The 20986-nt window shown below is 51.1% G+C and overlaps 1 protein-coding gene across 4 annotated transcripts; it reads right to left on the minus strand.

The window, feature by feature from the left end:
- Positions 1-1546: 1546 nt before the first annotated feature.
- Positions 1547-10381, minus strand: A1BG (alpha-1-B glycoprotein). Of its 4 annotated transcripts, none has more exons than XM_047710772.1 (9): positions 10291-10380; positions 6864-7024; positions 6743-6778; positions 6372-6650; positions 5442-5534; positions 4809-5102; positions 3608-3901; positions 2837-3124; positions 1547-2482 (listed from the first exon to the last, which is right to left on the minus strand). In XM_047710772.1, the coding sequence occupies exons 1-9, from the start codon at positions 10293-10295 to the stop codon at positions 2475-2477; spliced, it is 1458 nt and encodes a 485-aa protein (XP_047566728.1). In that variant the 5' UTR covers positions 10296-10380; the 3' UTR covers positions 1547-2474. The 4 variants fall into 4 exon arrangements, with proteins under 4 accessions (XP_047566728.1, XP_047566729.1, XP_047566727.1 ...); XM_047710771.1 differs by having other exon boundaries at positions 1551-2482; positions 5442-5714; positions 10291-10376; XM_047710773.1 differs by lacking the exon at positions 2837-3124 and having other exon boundaries at positions 5442-5714; positions 10291-10378.
- Between the last annotated feature and the right edge of the window lie 10605 nt (positions 10382-20986).

Consider the following 20986-nt stretch of genomic DNA (forward strand, 5'->3'; position numbering starts at 1 on the left):
TTGGTAGAAAGGAAGTGACATCAGAAAGAAAATCAGAACTTTGGTAGTAAAGAAAGTAATGCATTGCAAATTTTTGTTCTTTAGGAAACACATGAATGTTTTTTAAAAAAGATAGATATGACTGTTGAAAACAAAACTTATAACATTGGTCACGTTCAATGTATGTTGATGTAGTATGTATGACTACAACATAAAGAGGGGAGAATATCAAAATTCATTCATTGGGGGCGCCTGGGTGGCTGCCTTCAGTTCAGCTCATGATCCCAGGGTCCGGGGTCCTAGGATCAAGCCCCACATCGGGCTCCTTGCTCAGTAGAGAGTCCCTCCCTGCCTGCCATTCCCTCTGCTTGTGTTCTCTCTGTCAGATAAATAAAATCTTTAAAAAAATTCATTCAGTGATATATTTGAGATTTGTATATTTTAATGCATATACATTATATCCCAAAGAACCATTAGTGTTGGGGCGCCTGGGTGGCTCAGTGGGTTAAGCCGCTGCCTTCGGCTCAGGTCATGATCTCAGAGTCCTGGGATCGAGCCCCACATCGGGCTCTCTGCTCAGCGGGGAGCCTGCTTCCTCCTCTCTCTCTGCCTGCCTCTCTGCCTGCTTGTGATCTCTCTGTCAAATAAATAAAAATAAAATCTTTAAAAAAATAATAAAATAAAATAAAAAATTAGAGGGGAGGGCAAAGAGACCTATGTAGTGATAAGATTTCTGTATTTCACTCTAAGTGGTATAATATTAATTCTATGTAGACTGAAGAGTGAGGTACACATATTGTAATCCCTAGAGAAATGTCAGAGACAGACAGACACACACACACCTATGCAAAGAAATAAGCCCAATAAATGAATTACAATGAAGCTCTACGGGTACCTGATTGGCTTAGTTGGTTAAGCGTCTGCCTTCAGCTCAACTTATGAACCCAGGGTCCTGGGATTGAGCCCCACAGTGGGCTCCCTGCTGAGTGGGGAGCCTGCTTCTCCCCCTGCCTCTGCCACTTCCCCTGCTTGTGTTCTCTCAAATTAATTAATTAATTAATTAATTTGGTAGGTGCCCTGCCAATTATTTTTTATTCACAAAGAAGTAATCTCCTATTATTTAAACTAATACAGACTTGTTTTTAAGCCTAATAATAAGCTGTTACTGATGTCTACTCCCAAGAAATCAATAATCTGTGTTTCCTGAAGAAAGTGAAAAAGAACAAATTAATTCAGAAATAGAAGGAAGAGAATAATAATGATACAGGTAGAGATCCACAAAGTAGAAAAGAAACCATAGAAAAAATGAACACGGGCCCCTGGGTGTCTCAGTGGATTAAGCCTCTGCCTTCGGCTCAGGTCATGATCACAGGGTTCTGGGATCAAGCCCTGCATCGGGCTCTCTGCTCAGCAGGGAGTCTGCTTCCCCCTCCCACCTCTGCCTGTCTCTATGCCTACTTGTGATCTCTCTCTGTCAAATAAATAAATAAAAATCTTAAAAAATAAAAAGAAAAAATGAACAAATCCAAAAGTTAATTAGTTCTTTGAAAAGATTAATACAATTGATAAATCCCTAGCTAGGCTGACAGAGGGAGATATTGGGGGGGGGGGTAAGAAGGGACACAATATCAAGCATGAAAGAGGTGACATCATTACAGACTCTGTAGGCATTAAACTAATACAGAAATGTTGTGACTAACTCTATACCAGGAAATCAGACCACTCAGCTGAAATAGGCAAGTTCCTTAAACAAAACTTAGGAAGTATTAGTTGATATTGCTGATACAAAGCTTCTGGTATGCCTGTACCTTGAGGGCCAAGCTCTAAGTAGACTGGGTAATCAAATGTCTAGAGGGGTACTGGGTCAGGCAAAGGACTTTAGATAGATCTGAGGAGACATGGGAAAGAATAAAGAGGAGTCGCACCCCTACAACAGTTTCAATCTCCAGTGTGAGAGACCTAGCCTTTGGGCACAGACTCCAGCACCATCAGCTGGTGGCCACTCAGTCCAGAAAAGAGAACTACAAAATGCAGCCTTTCTGAAGTACCTCCCAGTGTGGGGACCAATTTGGTCAAGGTGGGGTTGGGTTTGTTTGGGGAGCTCCCTACCCAGACCTGCTAGGGACCAGGCAGAAGTGCCTGCAGAGTAGGAGGCAGCTTGAAGAAAGCAAAAGGTAATCTTGACAAATGTGGCCCCAAGTAGCCAGTCCATGGCCCCTATATCCTCAGGATCCAACCCAGAGCCCACCTACCTTTAGGACACAAGATCCCAGACCATTTCCCTCAGCCCTGGAAGTATGGCCCCTTGCACCAGGGCTGCCATAGCCAAGGACACCTTTTAAAGTCTCCACATTTTTATTGATTTCCAGGAGGAATGAGGGGCAGTCCAGCACTTCCAGGTGAGTCCAGCCTCTAGCTGCAGTGTGAGGCATCAGAGCCAGACTGGAGAAACTACTTGCCAAAGATACCATTAGCAGCGTGAGTCTGCAGCTGGATCAACTTCCTAGACAATTTGACAAAACAGAAGTGGTAGAGGAGGGAGGCATCAGGTGTCCTCCTCCCTGGTGAAATCAGGGCAGACCTCACTGAGACCCCTCAGGAAGTAATTAGCTTGGTCAGCCTCCAGCCAAGACCCCTCCCACAGGTGGGCCTCCCTCCAGGTGCTCTAGCTGACCAAACCACTCTCTGCTCCAGGGCCTTTCCCTGCCTTCAATTTCCCTCGTAACCCCAGCAGACTAGCCACACTAACCAGTGTGCTGGGAGGAGGTGCAGGGAAGGGGCCCTCCTGGCAGAGAGCACAATCTGGGCAAAGGCAGGAAGGAGGAACCCAGCTCACAGAACCAGAGGAAAAGTTCACCTGCCACCTGGAGCTCCACCGGGTTGCTGAGCTCAGACACAAAGGGTTTGGGCGACCACCAGCGGTAGCGGCAGCTGTAGTTGCCCACGTGCTTGGGCCCCACATAGGTCACTACAAGGTCTGCTGAAGGGTGGCTAGACCAGAGTCTGGCTATAGGCTCCTCTTCGCCTGCCCGAAGCAGCTCGAAGGTGACCTCAGGCAACTGGCCCTCGCAGCGCAGGATGGCATCGCGGCCTGGAACCACTGCCCCACTCCACAGGGGCCGGAGCTGTGGTCTGGGATGGGTTCCTGGCCAGAAGAGCTGGGTCAGCCCAGTGAGGTCGTCCCCTCAAGTAGCAGCTGCCCCAGCCCCTCAACGCCTTCCTGCTTCCCACTAAACCCAGGCCTGCTGGCTGCTCCGTCCCTCCAGGATGCTACCCTTTGTCCTCACACACCTCTCCTTTTCCTGGTCCTCCTCTTGTCCTCCCAATCACCCTCTTCCCCAAGACCTTGTAAGTTCCGTAGACCCGGGCCTGCTCTGAGACTTCCTGGGGCCCCTAGCATTTGTCAGTCAGGGCCTCAGGACAGGGTACCCAAAGGAAGAAATGGCCAAGGGAAATGGTGTTCCCGGCAGAGAGCACAGGAAATAAGCCAGATGGGAGGTGTCCCCCGGGGCAAAGTTCCGTTGTTCCGAAGGGTCTGCTGTGCGGGCGGGACCAAGGCCCGGTGCACTTCCCTTCCGCACCTTCATTTGCTCCCGGTTGCCCCCCCCCCGCCCCGCCCCCTGCTCACCGTCTACACGCAGCTCCAGGTGCGCGCTGGGCGCTGAGCCCTCGAAGGGTGGAGCCGTGTCCACGTAGACGCAGCTGTAGTTGGCGGAGTCCACCACCGAGACGTCCCGCAGCTCGAAGGTGGCCTCTGTCCCCGCGGGGCTCAGGATACGGTACACTCGGCGCTTGGCATCCTCTCGCATCAGGGCGAAGCGCAGGCCAGCCCGGGGCGCCCGGCACCGCAGCTGCACAAGGGCGCCGGGCGCCGGGTGCAGCATCGCGGGCTCGGCCGAGAGCTCCGGCGCGGGGAGCGTCTCTGCGGGGAGGACACGGCCTGATTTGCGCGCCGAGGGGAAAGCTTGGGCCTCTCAGGTGATCCAGCCGCGCGCCTTCTGCCTGCAAGAGTCCGCGCAGCCCGCTCTGCTCCCTCCCAGGAGGCCCGCCGGCCCCGCTCCGCTTAAAACTGCAGCGCCCTCCAGACCTCGCCGGATCCCTCACACACAGTCCTACACTATTCCTTATTAATTTGTCCATAAAAACACGTGGGGAGGGGCGCCTGGGTGGCTCAGTGGGTTGAGCCGCTGCCTTCGGCTCAGGTCATGATCTCGGAGTCCTGGGATCGAGTCCCGCATCGGGCTCTCTGCTCAGCAGGGAGTCTGCTTCCTCCTGTCTCTCTGCCTGCCTCTCTGCCTGCTTGTGATCTCTGTCTGTCAAATAAATAAATAAAATCTTTAAAAAAAAAAAAAAACACGTGGGGAAGGAGTCGACTTTTGTCACCAAGCCCACGACATGCGGTTGCAAGAGCACGCGTGCTTCCCCGCAGTCCGGGATCCTCTCTTGGGGTCGAGGCTCCCTGTCCTTGGCAGGTCCTGCAGCCCCAGACTGGCTCCCTTCAACAAACAGGCCTCAGATGCCCACCCACACCCGGGAGACAAGAGGAGACCCCGGGCAGGTGGGGGCACCGGCATGGCCGGTGCCAGACTTGCGTGTTGACCCAGTTTTTCTTGTTGGAGCCTTGGGATTGCTGAGCTCATTGTCCTATTCTCAGTTGGGGAAACTAAGGTCAGGCAGACGAGTTGGGATTGGGCCCCAGCCAGAGCCCTGCACTTCTGGGGGACCCCTTCCCTGCATCCTTGCTGCTGCTCTCCACCCCTGCAGCGGAGTGGCTCTGGCCCTCCCAGGCCCATGGCCTTGTCATCGCATCCTGTGGCTGCCAGGCTTACCGTCGCTCAGCAGCAGCTCCACAGGCGCACTGTCCGGGGACCAGATTTGCTCGCCGTGCAGCCTATAGCGACAGGTGTAGAGACCTCCATTCCCGAGAGCCACCGAGTTCACTTGAAAGAAGACGCGGTCTGGGCTGGTGGAGCCCCTGGGTACCAGCAGCTCCTTCTCGCCCTGCCGCAGCTGGAATAACACGCCCCTCAGGGGTGCCACACAGAGGAGGGTCACGCCGGCTCCCCTGTGCAGGACAGCTGCAGACTGTCCCTGGAAACTCAGCGTGGGTGGCAACGGTGCTTCTGCAAGGCAGGGAGCGTCCCTGGGGCTTGAGTCCCCGATAACTACCCCCTCCCACCTTGGGACTGTTCCTGAGAAAGATTGGCTCAGCCAGACCTCCAGACCTCTGCCCTGTCTGCGGCAGTCCCAGGAACACCTTTCTTTGTGGCCCATCCCTAGGCCACCCATGGCGCCACAGTGTCAGTGTTCAGGGCAGGTGTGATCCACCCAACTGAGTGACCACTGTTTCCCAGACCTAGTCCTGGGCAAGGGTATTCAGGGTTGGGATCAAGGTAAATGCAGTTCTGTCCTCCAGGAACCTCCCACCCCAGGAAGCCCTCTGGGATGGTCTGCACACTCACCCAGCTCCTCAACTGTCACAGTGGCACTGGGCTCAGAGGGTGCGCCTGCTTCGTGGGTCCTGTAGCTGCAGCTGTAGTTGCCTGGGTGCAGGACTGTGAAGGTGGTCTCTACGTCTTTCGGGGCCTCAGCCACCTCCAAAAACTGATCATCACCTTCCCGCCTCAGCAGGAAGGTCACACCATGAAATCCCCCACGGCACACCAGTTTTGTCTTCAGACCCCGTGTGATCCAGGACACCGGCTCAGGTGTGAGCAAAGGTGGGGGTAGGGACTCTGCGGGTGGAGCAGGGTGGGTGGATGGGTCTGAATGACTTGGCCCAACCAGACTGGGACCTCCACACTCATGGAAATGGGAGGGAGGGGCACCTGGGTGCTCAGTCAGTTGGGCTTTGGACTCCTGGTCTGGCTCAGGTCATTGGGCAGGGGGGGGCTCTGTGCTCAGTGGGGAGTTTGTTTAAGGATTCTCTCTCTCCCTCTCACTCTGCTCCTCCCACCATGCACATGCTCTCTCTCCAAAATAAATAAATCTGAAAGAGAAAGAGAGGGAGGGAGGGAGGGAAGGAGAGAGAGAGAGAGAAAGAAAAAAAGGAAGGAAGGAAGGTAGGTAGGAAGAAAAGGAAAGGAGAGAAAGAGGAAATGTGCTGGGCTTTTCCCAAACGATTTCTGGGGATTCAGCCATGTATTCCTCACAACCTTCCGGGATCAGTGCAAACATCACCCTCATTTTACAGATGAGGAAACAGGATCAGAAATGTCAGATGACTCGCCAAAGGCCACCTAGCTGCTCAGGGACACCCCTCCCCACCCCCACCCCCATGTCAGAAAAGTAGGACCAAGAGAGTGAGGAGGGGAGGAAGGGAGGAAGGGAGGCCTGCCCCGCACGCAGCCCTTTCCCCACTGTCTCGCGCCTCCATTAAAGCCTCCGCACACCTGCTCCGGTCACCTCCAGGAGGTTGCTCAACTGGGTCCATCCGCTCTCCAAGCCAGAACGGCAGCGGTAGAGGCCCTGAGTGTCACTCGTCACTGCTCCTAGTGGGAACCGGTGCTCCATGGCGGGTAAGTCGAGGTGCACAAGTTCCTGGGTTACCCCATCTTTGAGCAGCTCAAAATCCGGGGTCTTCAGGCGGGCCTGGCACACCAGCGTCAAGCCAGCCCAGGGCTTCAGCAGCGATTCGGCCTCTGCCCACAGGTCTGGCTGGGGATCAAATACTGCGTGGCCAGTGGCGGTCAGTGCGGGGCTCCAGGACAGGGGCTCACCTCTGCAGGTGCCCACCTCCCCCCAAGACCCGACCCGGACTCACCTACTGCTGCCTCAGTCGCTGGGCCCAGTGAAAGACCTGTAGAGAGGGCACCTGTGAGGCCCCCATTCCTGTCCCTTCTCCTCCCTTCTGCCCCAAGGGAACCCAGCCCCAGCAACCTCACCCCAGAGCATCAGGAAGGCCCCAAGTGTGGACATGATGGCCAGTCTCCCTCCAGCCTGGTACTGTCTGGGATGATAAAGCCCACATGAGGCTGAGGGCAGCAAGGGGGCAGCAAGGGGCATTGACCTCTTCCCTATCATTTGTCCTTCCAGAAGCGGGGGCCTGCAGGGCGTGGAGACAAAGGGCAAAACTCCAAGGTCTTTGGGAGTCTCGTCAATAACTATAATCAATAATTATGTATAATTATAAACTAAGCAATAAATAATAAAAATGATTTTTAAAATTATATAATAAAATAGCAAACTACAGCAAATAATACATTAGCAATTAAAATGACTTAAAATATGAGAAATACAATTTTAAAACAAATTAAAATAAAATAATGTAATAATTACTAATTGATCAAGGAAATTTTCAGTTTCTAGTGTTTGTGGGCCCTGCCCCAGGGCTCCCAGGGAAGCTATACTTTAACATTTACTAAGATCAAAATGACTGCACAAAACCTCAGAGCACGGGCTCTATGTCTGCCTAGAGCACACATTGTATGTCTGCTTCATTAAAACAACAAAAACAAAACAAAAAGGAGCATTCCAAACTTAAAGATAAGAAAAACAAAAAACCACTCTGGGTCCCAAAAGATGAAAGTCCTACAGACTTGCACATACTAAAAACACAAGAAAAAGTCTGAAATTTTCTGGAATGTCCTTCATCATGATGATTTGTAACTCTTTTTTTTTTTTTTAAGATTTTTCTTTATTTATTCGGCAGGCAGAGATCACAAGCAGGCAGAGAGTCAGACAGGGCAGCAGGTGGGGGGGGGGAGCAGGCTCCCCGCTGTGCAGAGAGCCCGATGCAGGGCTCCATCCCAGGACCCTGAGATCATGACCTGAGCTAAAGGCAGAGGCTTAACCCACTGAGCCACCCAGGAGCCCTTTAACTCATTTTTTTAAAAAAGATTTTATTTTATTTATTTATTTAAGAGAGAGAGAGCACGCATCAGTGGGGGGAAGGCAAAAGGAGAAGCAGACTCCCCACTGAGTACCCCTGGGATTATCGCAGGACCCTGGGATCAGACCTGGGCCGAAGGCAGACACTTAACTGATGGAGCCACCCAGGTATTTGAGCCCTCTCTTCTTTGTGCAGACTGTATCCTGGGCACCTGCCCTAACTTGGGCTGGAATAAAACTCTTCCTTTCTCTTTAAACATTTTTAAAGGGTTTGTTCATTTTGCATCAACATTTCTTGGCATACTCAACAGGATGTCAGAGCAACTCGCCTGAGAACACGTGGGGATCATCTAGATCTCAGCGCTTGGTATGAGCACAGGCCCTCTGTGCCCCTCTGGCTCCTTAGCACCTCATAGGTGTTTCTGGTGAGATGTCCTGATATCTGGACTTCTTCAATTTGGGTTGACAGTCATGACTTTTATTTGAACTGTTCAAGGTTACCAGTGATGTCCTCTAGGTGGGAATAACCTGAGAGGGGGGGAAGTCGATTGGTTGGTTATTTTAATTTGGCATTATACTAATGGATGCTATTAATATATAAGGCTTGAGTAAATTTTCTCGCTAGAAATATAAGAGACTGAATAACTCAGCTCCAAAGAGAAGGGACACAGAAATTTCCTGTCTCATAAGGTAAGTGTGATTGGCTCATGCAGGGGTGCCCACATAAGGATTAGTCATGCATTGCTCCAAACCCCTCTATGGTCCTAGACCTTCCAAGGAGAAATGGAGACACAGAGAGTGTACCACGGCCATACTAAAGTAACACTCACAAGCGGCACCCTCTCGATCCACCACTCTTTATATCCTTAGATCTTAGTCAAGCCTTATCCTAAAAATAAAACCCAAATTAAAAGGAGTAGGGAACTGTGCTTCAAAAGCCAGACCAACACCCAGAAAACGAACGACCACCCATGGGAAACCCAGGCAGGCTACCTGTGCGTATGCACAGAGCCTACATTTGCAGGTGCTGGCTTCATTGGGACAGGTAAGGATAACCTGAGTGGGGTTCTTTTGACATGTCTGAACTAGTTTATTTGTGTGCGCAATTAAAGAAAGCCAACTGTAAGACTAAGTAATCAGAAACTAAGAAGCCATTTGGTTGAGTCAGTGAAGTCCCCAACTTGTGGGGAAGAACCAGCAATCCCAGAGGTACTCTGAGCTTCGTTTGGTTTGTCTGTTGCTACAGTTTTTGGTATCTTTGCATACGACCGGCCATGTTCTAACTGGAAATGGAAAATAACTAATAAATGGATCCATAAATTATGTGTATATATACATACACACACACACACACACACACACACACACACACACACACACACACACACACACATATATATATATATATAAATCTTTTAAAAAAAGATTTGATTTAATAAAAGGGGGATAGGGGGATGTTTGGGGATTGGGTCTTTAAGGTCCTGTGCACAAATAAGAGTGAAACAAAGGCTAAGTTTTGTTCGCATCTTGTTTGTATACATGTATCTATGTGTGTGTTATAAATGGGAGGTATTTCCTCTGTCTCTGGATGGTATTGCTAAACCCAATTTGTAGAGGAGCCCTATTTCATTGGTTTAAAGACAAGTCCTTGTACAAACTGGGCATGCTAAAACTCAAAAGGTTAAAAAGTAACCCTAGTGTTTTGTTTTGTTTTGTTTTTTAAGATTTTATTTATTTATTTGACAGAGAGAGAGATCAGAAGTAGGCAGAGAGGCAGGCAGAGAGAGAAGGGGAAGCAGGCTCCCCGCCGTGCAGAGAGCCCAACACGGGGCTCCATCCCAGGACCCTGAGATCATGACCTGAGCCGAAGGCAGAGGCTCAACCCACTGAGCCAACCAGGTGCCCCAACCCTAGTGTTTTCAAGTTCACATGATCTGGGGTAAAATTACCTACATTCAAACTTGTATATTACTCCATAATAAAAATGCATCATAGGAAGGGACTGGAGGAACAAAAATTAAGACACCTGACCCCCTTCCCGATGGTCAGAATAATGAGGGAAAGGAGGAGGAAGATAGGCAGACATCTTAGAAATCCTAAATTCGCACCCCCTCCTCCAAGCACAAGCACCAGAACCAATGTCCAATCCACTGCCTGCTCTCCTTTCAGAGGGCTACAAAATACCCAGAGGAAAAGACAGGAGACACAGAAATTTTTTTAGGATTTTTACTTTTAAGTAATCTGTATACCCAACGTGGGGCTTCAACTCAGAACCCTGATATCAAGAATTGCATGGGACGCCTGGGTGGCTCAGTCAGTTAAGAGTCTGCCTTTGGCTTAGGTCATGATCCTGGTATCCTGGGATCTTCAGCTTCCTGCTGATTGGGGAGCCTTCTTCTCCCTCTCCCTCTGCTGCTCCCCCATTCCTGCTTGCTTGCTCTCTCAAATAAATAAATGGCATCCTTAAAACTGAGTACTTACAACATCCAACCTGGTTAGCTGAGGAAGGCCTGTGGAGACAGCCAGGCTGAAACCCTGATCGAGAGGCCTGAGCAGAGTGTCCTCCCCTCAGGTGAGACTTCTAACTGACCGTCACCATAAGGCCCTATTTATAGGGCAGATAAGAGGGTTTGAAATTAAACATCTGTTTGCCTACGTGCAGTTTGGAGCGGGCTGCATTTCCATGTTATCATGTTTCTGTATTTTCAAGGAGCCTGGGTGTCTGCCTCCCCTCCCGGATTCCAGTCTGGGGGGCCAGCTCAGCCTGGAGCAGGAGGAAGCAGGGGACAAGATCTGTAGCTCTTGGCCCCCAAACCAGAAGGGCCAGTTCTGACCTGGAGGCAATATAATATACTTCAAACCAGCAGGCTCCCAAGGTTATTCACACAGCACAGCCTCTTCTCCCCTCGCCTGGGGCCAGCTTGAAGCCTCCCAACTGAGCAGTCAGGGTCAGGTAGAGAAGTCCCCTCATATCACCGGATATGGTGCAACAGGGCTCAGTAACCCTTGTGATTAGACACTGCAACCCCGGCAGACAGCCCAATAGGGTCCTCATCATCTTTGAGTCCTCAGGCCCATCCGGCCCTCTCTGGGGCTCTGCTCTGGAGACAAGATGAGAAGGAACTTCCCAAGCTAGAAAGGATTCACACTAGTCAGGGTCATAGCTCCAAGCATTCCCTCTCCCTGCTTCCCTCACAGGCTTCTGCAGGAGGCTGCTGGTCCCAGACCCAGGAACCCAGGGGCAGCCGAGGGCAGAGAGAGGCTCCCTAAAATGGCGGTGGGGGCAGGAAGCTGGACAAACCCACAGACCGCAGGGGCACGCAGTGGGGCAGGACCAGGTAAGAGGGTAACGAAAGCCAACTGTATGGGAATCCTGGCATGGGAAGCCACAAGGGGTGATGATGGCCGGGCCCGAGAAGCGGCCCTGTGCAATGCCCCTGCATCCCAGAGGAGACACGGACCCACCACCTTCCGGAGAGGGCCCCCTGAGGGTGCCAGATGGAGCTGCCAGCTCACCCCCTGGGGAGGAAAGGGGAGTGGGTGCAGGCCAGGGCTGGGGGGGCCGATGCCCAGAAGGTTGCTTGGGAGCCTGGAAGGGGCCTCTGGGCTGGAGTGCTACCAGAGAACTGGTCTCTATCAGAAGAGGCCCCAGCACAGGTGGAAGTCCTGCCTGGGCACCAGGTGTGGGAGCTGGGAGTGATGGGCATGGCTGGCAGTAGGGAACTCCCCCTCGTGCTTTGTGGGTGGTCTGCTCCCACCCTACCCAACCCACCCATTCTCTCACTGAGTTCCCAGCACCTGGCTGGCTTCCCCTCTAGCTTCCCTTCCCGGAGGCCTTCCGGCTCGCCACCCTGCGTCCTCAGCTCCCCACCTTCCTGCCCCTCCACCCGGCTGTTTTCCCCTCACTCTGCAGCCTGCCAGAATCCCTCTGCGTTGCCAGGAAATGGGTCAGAAACCTGCTTGCTCAGGTTGTCACGTGGGGACTGTGACAACCCCAGATGTGCGGGTGTGCTGCTGGGTCCACAACCTGCTGAAGTATTTCAAGCTGCTCAGGTTTCTTTTTATTTTATTTTATTTTTTAATATTTTATTTATTTATTTTGACAGAGTGAGAGAGCACAAGCAGGAGGAACAGTGGGGAGAGAGAAAGGTAGAAGCAGTCTCCCCGTGGAGCAGGGAGCCTGGTGCGGGGTTCCATCCCAGGACTCTGGGATACTGACCTGAGCCTAAGGACTGAGCCACTCAGGCGCCCCTCAGGCTTGTCTTTTTATAATGGACCCCTGGCCACAACTGTGCAGAGAACAGGAGGGAGGGGTGGGGGGGGGAAGCAACTGGGAGGGGAAGATGGCAGGACCACCCCCCCCTTTGCCCTAGGCCTCCTGCTGCTCACCAGGGTCCCAGAGTAAGGCCTCTGACCTTCTGCCCCTTGGCTTGAAACAAAAAATGCTGTGCAACCTCGAATGCAGCTGAGGTGAAGGGGAGGCAGGGAAGGGGACTCATGCAGCCCTCGTTCCTGGGGAGCCAGCTGCGCTCTGGATCTCTGTCTCCTAGGGTTCTGAGACAAGACCACCACTGATGAATGGATAAACAAAACATAGTGGACACCTACAACCAAACATTATTCTGCCATAAAAATGAAATGAATGAAAAGAAAAAAGAAAGGATGAATACCCAAGTTTTGTAGCAACATGGACGGGACTGGAAGAGATTATGCTGAGTGAAATAAGTCCAGCAGAGAGAGTCAATTATCATATGGTTTCACTTATTTGTGGAGCATAACAAATAGCATGGAGGACAAGGGGAGATGGAGAGGAGAAGGGAGTTGAGGGAAATTGGAAGGGGAGGTGAACCATGAGAGACTATGGACTCTGAAAAACGATCTGAGAATTTTGAAGGGGTGGGGGGTAGGAGGTTGGGGGCACCAGGTGGTGGGTATTGTAGAGGGCACGGATTGCATGGAGCACTGGGTGTGGTGCAAAAATAATGAATACTGTTATGCTGAAAAAATAAAAAATTTAAAAAAAATTAAAATAAATAAATAAAAATAAAAAATAAATGAAATGAATGAAACACAGATACATCGTAATAAGATACATGAACCTTGCAAACAGTACAGTAAATGAAAGAATCAAGACACAAAAGACTTCACATTGTATGATTCTGTTTATCTGAGATGTCCAAGATAGGCAAATCTGTAAGCAGCAGGAAGTAGATTAGTGGCTGCCACAAGCTGGGGAGAAGGAATGGGGAGTTTGGTTAATGGGTATGGGGATTCTTTCAGGGTGATGAAAATGCCCTGGAGGGGGCGCCTGGGTGGCTCAGTGGGTTAAGCCACTGCCTTCGGCTCAGGTCATGATCTCAGGGTCCTGGGATCGAGCCCCGCATCGGGCTCTCTGCTCAGCAGGGAGCCTGCTTCCTCCTCTCTCTCTGCCTGCCTCTCTGCCTGCTTGTGATCTCTCTCTGTCAAATAAATAAATAAAATCTTAAAAAAAAAAAAAAGAAAAGAAAATGCCCTGGAATTAGCCTGTAGTGACAGTTGCACAAAACGTGAACATACTAAAAAAAAAAAAAAAAAAAAAAAGACACTGTACACATTAAAAGGGTTAATTTTTTTAAAAGTCACCAGCCAATTTCAAAAGGTTACATGATTACATGTATATTACATTCTTGAAAGACAAAATTGCAGAAAGAGAAAACAGAAAACCAAGGGGTTAAGGAAGAGGTGGAGGCAGGGGGGAAGTAGGTGTGGCTAAAAGGGCAACTGGAGGAATCCCAGGTGGTGGAAATACTCAGTATCTTGATTATCTATTTGAATAGCTTGGTTATCTACTGTAGTTTTACAAAATGGTACCACTGGACAAAACTGGGTAAAGGGTACATGGGATCTATTTGTATTATTTCTTACAGATGTGATTTTATAATTATCTCAAAAATGTGTTTTTTACAAGTTATCAGAATTCAATAAAAATCCTTATTTAAGGACCCATGGCTTCAGGAGTCGCATGTTTCTAAGGATGGTGCCTGGCAGGGATATCCCTCCAGCCAAAACCTATGCTTGGCAGCTGCCCAGTCCTCTGCCCCCTCCAACTGGGCGCCCTGCCTGGGAGTCTGCCCATCTTGGGATAGTATCCAAATCCCTGAAGGTCATTCCTGATTGCCTTCAATGCTCCAGCCTCCCCACCGTCCTCTCACGGACACTGTGTGCCCCTTTTCTGCCTGAAAGCCTTGTCCCCCACTTTCCCCCAGAATGCCTACTCACATGTTTTGTGGCCGCCCCTCCAGTCAGTCCCCATCGCCCACGCCAACAACCGGCTCCCATCGGACAGGACACAAGTGACTATTTGTTTCTCTCCCCAGCCCCCAGGATCTGGGCTCTCACCTACTGGGGGCTGGATGGAAAACTACTGAGTGGAAGAAGGGGAGGGACCCTGCACAGGAGATGCCCAACGGGGGTTCCGGTCTCGGGGAGCGCTGGGTTGGCGGCACACCTGGCAAGTGAGCGCGGAGGCTGGGAGTTCGCGCGCAGAGGGCGGCGGCGGAGGCTCGGCGTTGGGAACCAGCCTGGCGCGCCCAGACGCGGCGCGGGGAGGAGGTCCGAGTGGATGCAGGAGGAACGGAGGAAGGAATGACGGCGCGGCCTCGGGAGCGCAGCGCGGGACTGGAGAGCCGGAGGAGGAACGAATGAATGCGCACACGGATGGACAAACAAATCGGAGCCGGGTGGCCACAATCCGGGCGCCGAGGGCGGAACCAGACAGCGGGAGGATGAATAAACGCGCGAACGAACGAACGAACCCGCGGGAGGAAGGGACGCTGCGGAAGGAAGCGACAGACGAGGCTCGCGGGACCGAAGTGCGAGCGGTGAAGCACGGGGTGCGGATGGGCGAGCCCCGGGCTCGGGGCGGCGGCGCACGCCCACCCGCTCTCCTGCGACGGGCCGGAGACCGGAACCCTGACCCTCGCTCACCGCCCTCGGCCCGCCCCGGAGTCCACCTGGCGCGGCCGGGCTAGGACAACGCCCGGGTCAGCACCCGGGCTCGGGCCGCGGGGAACGGGGAGGGGCGCGGGGTGAGCGCAGGGTGTCCACCGAGATGCTGTCGCGTCCCCAGTGCGACCTTGCGCCTCGCGGTACTCCTAGTTCCTCCCAAGTCGTGGGCTTGCGTCCTTCGGTTTCTGTAGCGATGGTCCAGCAGCCCTCTCCCCGGCCAGTGTCCTCCGTTGCCGTGGATACGCGCCGCCCTTTTCCTCAGCCCCTCCCCTGCCTCACTGACACACCCAGAGGGACGGGGGGGGGGGGGGGGGGGGGGGACACACGCACACGGCCGCTCAAGGTCGCCGGGATCTCGGAGCCCAGAACCAAATCTGGAGGAAGAACCGTCCTGCAGCCCGAGGGATGCACACTCCTCACCCCTGTCCGTTCTCTGGCCACCAGGTCCTCTCTACAAACCCAGGGACCTTGTCCAGCAGGGGCCGGCAGGGAGACGGTGCGCATCTCACATACCTAGCGCTGGCCCCGAGGCCCTTCCCTGGGGGACAACGAGCCCAAGCTGGAGGCACTATTTGCTGTGTGACAGTTTCTCAGTTGCCTCGCTCTCCGTCCAGGTGGTCTGGACGAGTGTGGACGCGTGTGGACGCGTGACTCAGGCACACCCGGATTCTGTTCCCCTTGGCCCTCAGGACTGACTCAGGATCCAAGTATGAGGAGCTTCCGCCTGTGAGTTTCTCGGGGCAGGAAGTTCTTTCTGAGCTCTTAAGGCTTCCATTTTGTATGGAACTTTAAACCGTGACTAGCTCGCAGGTAGTACAGCTGCAGCTTTCTGGACCCATGAGGGGAGAACCTGTCAGACAATGGAGCCCACATGAGAGGCAGAATGAAGGACAGTGTTATTAGTGTCCTAGGGCTCCTGTAACAAATTACCACAAACTTATGGCTTAAAACAACGGAAATGGATTCTTTCACAGTTCTGGGTGCCAGAAGTCTGAAATGAGTATCACTGAGCTGAAATCGAAGTGTCAGCAGGCCTGATGGCCCTCTGGAGGTCCCGGGGAGGATCCGTAACGTTGCCTTTTTCAGCATCTATAACTGCATTCTCTGTATTCCTTGTTTATGGTCCCTTCTTTCATCTTCAAAAAACTAATAATTAAACAAAATCTTTGACACATGTTCATTTCATATTTGCACAAGTCACAATTTTAGGTTGTTGGGGTTTTTTTAAAGATTTTATTCAGGCGGTGCTTGGGTGGCTCAGTGGGTTAAAGCCTCTGCCTTGGGGCGCCTGCGTGGCTCAGTGGGTTAAGCCGCTGCCTTCCGCTCAGGTCATGATCCCAGGTCCTGGGTTCGAGCCCCACATCGGGCTTTCTGCTCAGCAGGGAGCCTGCTTCCCCCTCTCTCTCTGCCTGCCTCTCTGCTTACTTGTGATTTCTCTCTGTCAAATAAATAAATAAAATCTTTAAAAAAAAAAAAAAGCCTCTGCCTTTGGCTCAGGTCATGATCCCAGGGTCCTGGGATTGAGCCCTGCATCCGGCTCTCTGCTCAGCAGGGAGCCTGCTTCCCCTTCTCTCTCTCTGCCTCCCTCTCTGCTTACTTGTGATCTCTGTCAAATAAATAAATAAAATCTTTAAAAATAAAGATTTTATTCATTTTATTTGTCAGAGAGAGAGAGAGAGAGCACAAACAGGGGGAGCAGCAGGCAGAAGGAGAAACAGGCTCCCGGCTGAGCAGGGAGCCTGATGTGGCCCTTGATCCCAGGACTCTGGGATCATGACCTGAGTAACCAACTGAGCCACCCAGGTGTCCTACGATTTTAGTTTTTAAAAAAGATGTATCCTGGGACTTCTGGGTGGCTCAGATGGTTAATTGTCTGACTATTGGTTTTGGCTCAGGTCATGATCTCAGGATTATGGGATCGAGCCCCACATCCGGTTCTCTGCTCAGCATGGAGTCCTCTTGAGTTTCTTTCTCTCCCTCCCTCTGCTCTTCCCCTCTATGTTTGCTCTCTCTCTCTCTCAAATCAATCAATCTTAAAAAAAAAAAAAATGTATCCTTTAACAGCAGGTAACTACACCTGCAGTAACCAACAATTCCAGGACCTCAGTGGCTCAACACAATACAGATGTCTTTTGTGCTCATGTCACAGTGTGAAGTGGTCAAGTGACCCTCCTTCCAGAAGGCGGTCCTTAATTCAGGGACTCAGGCTTCTTCTATCAGGCCTTAGCTATTCCTTACAGCCTCCTCAGAATTTTCTGCCAAATCTTCTCTGTGCAGCTGGCTGATGAAAAAAGCAAAGAAGATGATGTAGGCCATGTCGTGTTTTCCATCACTTCTGTCCACATTCCATTAGCCAGAACTCTGTCACATAGCTCCGTGGAACTGCCGGAAGCCTGAGAAATGTAGGTTTGTGAGGAAGAGAAAAGGGACTTTGGGGGCATTTTAGTCCATCTGTACATGGGACCCACAATGTGCCTTCTATACAGAGGTTCATCTTGGCAGCACTCAGGGTCCAGTAGAGTCCATCATACTTGGATTGAACTCTCCTAAGGGCCTGCCTGGTTCTGTAACGTTTGCTCCTCTAGACTAGGGAAACTTTTTCTTAAGTTATCTGTAACTTATAGATATGTAAAGGTGTTCATTTGTAAACGAATCAAGGCATTCAACTTAGATAGATCTGAACCCTCTGAAACCAAAAGGGCTCAATAAGTATTCTTCCTTGGCAGTCAGTCATTTGCATAAGTTCAATAAGAATCTGTTCTCCTTGTAACAGGACAGCATTGGACACTGGTTATTTTACCAAGGCTTTGACTGGAACGTCATATTTGAAAAGACTCAGATATGACCAGCTTAAAGGAACTAAGGTTGACTTTGTAAAACCTGGAGCCGTAAAGCCCTTTGGAACTGTTGGCCTGATACCTTGCTTACAGAGTTCCCAGCAACCTCACCAGGTGAGTAAAGAATGTCACTCCTTGGTAGGTCCAGAGCCTCAGGAAGAAGAATTTGCCCAGGTCGACTGGTATTTCAGGCATGTCTGATGGCAAGTGCGTGGCTTGACTTCTGGCCCGGAGAGGCTACCTAAAGTTCAACCTAGAGATTCCTCATAAAAAGTTCCAGCAAAGCAGATTCTAAAAGATCTATATGAATTCTCACTGTTCTTGCTGAGCTTATGTAAATAATAGGCCAAGTTTGTTAAAAACTGGACTAGTTTCTCAAGTGAGGTAGTCCTGATTTGGCCATCTCTGGAAATGAGGGTTATTTTAGAGAGAAAAACTATGTTTTAGTAACATGCCTTTATGGGTGTCAAATTCTAGATTAGATTGTTATTAAATGTTTGTTTACCTAAGCTAGATAACTTAAGGTAAACTTCAGAGAAGTTGCGCGATAACTCGTGTAAACGATCTTGCTTTTGCCAGTCAGTCAGAGCCAGATATAAGGAGGAAACTTCAGAAAATTGAAGTATTTGAAAGGAAAAATCTGACTGAGTTAGTGGGAATAGTAGAAATAGCCGCTGAGGACTACGGGTCATGCTTGCAGGGGATGAGAGCTCTCTTACAGACTCTGCAGGGAAAAGTATCAGGTGTCAGCAATGAAAACACAGCTTTGTAAAAGCCACGCCACTTACTTAGGCTTTGGTCTCCATGAGGGAGTTTCTTGGGACGTTGGGCTACTGCAGGCTGTGGATACCGTGGTTCGTGGAGATGGTGCGACCTCTCTACGAACTGACTAAGGGAGGACTCACTATGGTAGAATGGACTAAATTAGACTATAAAGGAGATTGGGCTAAGACTAGAAGAAAGTTAGTAAGCCAAATACATCAGGGCACTCATTTGGGGACACGCAAGTTTTTTTTTTTGTTGTTTTTGTTCTTGTTTTTTTTTAGAGTTTTTGTTGTTGTTGTTTTTAAAGATTTTATTTATTTGTCAGAGAGAGAGGGAGAGAGAGCGAGCACAGGCAGACAGAATGGCAGGCAGAGGCAGAGGGAAAAGCAGGCTCCCCGCCAAGCAAGGAGCCCGATGTGGGACTCGATCCCAGGACGCTGGGATCATGACCTGAGCCGAAGGCAGCTACCCAACCAACTGAGCCACCCAGGCGTCCCGGGACACGCAAGTTTAAAAGAGCTTATGGGGGGGGGGGGCGCCTGGGTGGCTCAGTGGGTTAAAGCCTCTGCCTTCGGCTCGGGTCATGATCCCAGGGTCCTGGGATCGAGCCCCGCATCAGGCTCTCTGCTCGGCGGATAGCCTGCTTCCCTCTCCCTCTCTCTCTCTCTCTCTCTCTCTGCCTGCCTCTCTGCCTACTTGTGATCTCTGTCTGTGAAATAAATAAATAAATAATCTTTAAAAAAAAAAGAGCTTATGGGCAAGCAGTTCTAGGTTTCTAAATTAGGGCGTATGGCTCAAGATGTGGTTGATAGATGTGTTCAGTGTCAGGTGGTAAATGCAGAAAGAACTAGAATGGGAAGAGAGAAAAGAGAAAGAGGTTGCTATAGCAGAAATGACTGCTCAGTCTGTACTCCAGTCACTGCAGGCATTACAGTCTGTCTTAAAAAAGCCCATGCAGGGATCCGGACTGCCCACACTGGGCTGGAGACAGAGGTGGAGCCACCTCCTCGCCAACCCAGGGACTTAATTTGGATGCACTGCTGCCAAGTGGGAGGCTTGGAGCCTCGCTGGAAGGGACCGTTTACTGTCATCCTGACCACCCCCATGGCAATAAAAGTAGAAGGCATCAGGACCTGGATTCACGCAGGTCATGTCAAACCGCCCAGGACGAGAACTCCCCCCAGACGTGGATGCCGCTGCCAATGGACCCCGCCAATCACGGACTAAAACTAAGACTCAAAAAAACAATGAGTTCACGGGCGCCTGGGTGGCTCAGTGGGTTAAGCCGCTGCCTTCGGCTCAGGTCATGATCTCAGGGTCCTGGGATCGAGTCCCGCATCGGGCTCTCTGCTCAGCGGGGAGCCTGCTTTGCTTCCCTTCCTCTCTGCCTGCTTGTGATCTTTCTCTGTCAAATAAATAAATAAAATCTTTAAAAAAAAAAAAAACAATGAGTTCATTAAATTCATTGTTGGCCCTCTTGTTAAGATATAGGCGGGAGGTATAAGCAATTGCGAATAGAAAAGAGGGGGGTTAACTTACTGTTTCTGATAAAAGGAGGGCATAGAACTGGCTAAAAAGTCAAAGATTTGACTAGTCTCCAAAGAAAAGAGGGGAATGTAAGGACCTATTTAGAAACTGTCCCTGCTCCCCTTCCCCCAGGGCATTTACTTGGAGACAAATCCCGGAAACCAGCTTCAGGTAACAAAGCCCAGATACTAGGGTGAGTCAGGCCAGGTGGAGACATCTGATCAGTGGGGGGGATGCATACTGTCTCCCTGGTTACCAAGGAGGATGGGCCCCGCCCTTTGGGAGCCTTTTGGGCTCCAATCCCAATCAAGGTGTAATAGGCTGGTTCAAATGTCTACTAGGGTAAATTGTAACTCAATTGGTCACCTAGCATCACTGTGGAGTTTCCTGTGTGTGTTACAATCTCATTGGCCACCTATGCGTGGCCAGGCCCGACCGCATGGCCTTTGCCCTTAAAAGCTAGGCTGTGAAACAGAGAAGGGTCGCCCTCTCTTGTAAGAGGTGCGGCCCCAAGCGTTTGGTTAGATTCTTGATGCTTGGCGCGAAATAAAGCTTTGCTTGACCTTCGCTTTGTATCAGTCTCGCTCCTTTAATCACGGACCCATTATTGGGGCATAACAGTAACTATATATATTGCTGTGAAAGAAACATGTTGGTAGCTCCAGGCCTCTGGTGGACTCCCACCTATGTGGTGGCCACGCGGAATTGTGGCCGCACACTTGGTTCACACTCCTTGATTCCTCCCATGCGGCAGGAGATGGCATCCTGCCCGGAGTCCTCTGACAGAAGAGCACTGGCTGGATCACCGGACCTCGACTTGACATGATGAGGTCCCCACTTGCTAATCACAAGCCAGGCCAAGGCTGCCCGGGAATCCCTCCTCCTTCCAAGGGGAGCCCTCTGCGTAGCGAGTGTAGGAGCCACGGGGGGGCGGGGGGGTAGGGCAGGCAGAGGCCGTGCCCACGAAGCCCGTGGCCATCGGTCCCAGGATGGTCACTGCAGAGTCCCTCTTCTGAAGCCCAGGGAGGCCAGAGATCATCATCTCGAAGACCAAACGGAGG

Source organism: Lutra lutra, chromosome 17 (genome assembly GCF_902655055.1).
Source record: "Lutra lutra chromosome 17, mLutLut1.2, whole genome shotgun sequence".
NCBI lineage: Eukaryota > Metazoa > Chordata > Mammalia > Carnivora > Mustelidae > Lutra > Lutra lutra.

What these genes read in the sequence shown, in the direction of transcription:
- A1BG (XM_047710770.1), bottom strand. An exon ending in CCTGGAGGTGACCGGAGCAG is followed by an intron (nt 5,715 to 6,371) that starts GTGTGCGGAGGC and finishes CTCCACCCGCAG; the next exon opens with AGTCCCTACCCCCACCTTTG. An exon ending in GGAGCTGCTGCTGAGCGACG is followed by an intron (nt 3,902 to 4,808) that starts GTAAGCCTGGCA and finishes TCCTCCCCGCAG; the next exon opens with AGACGCTCCCCGCGCCGGAG.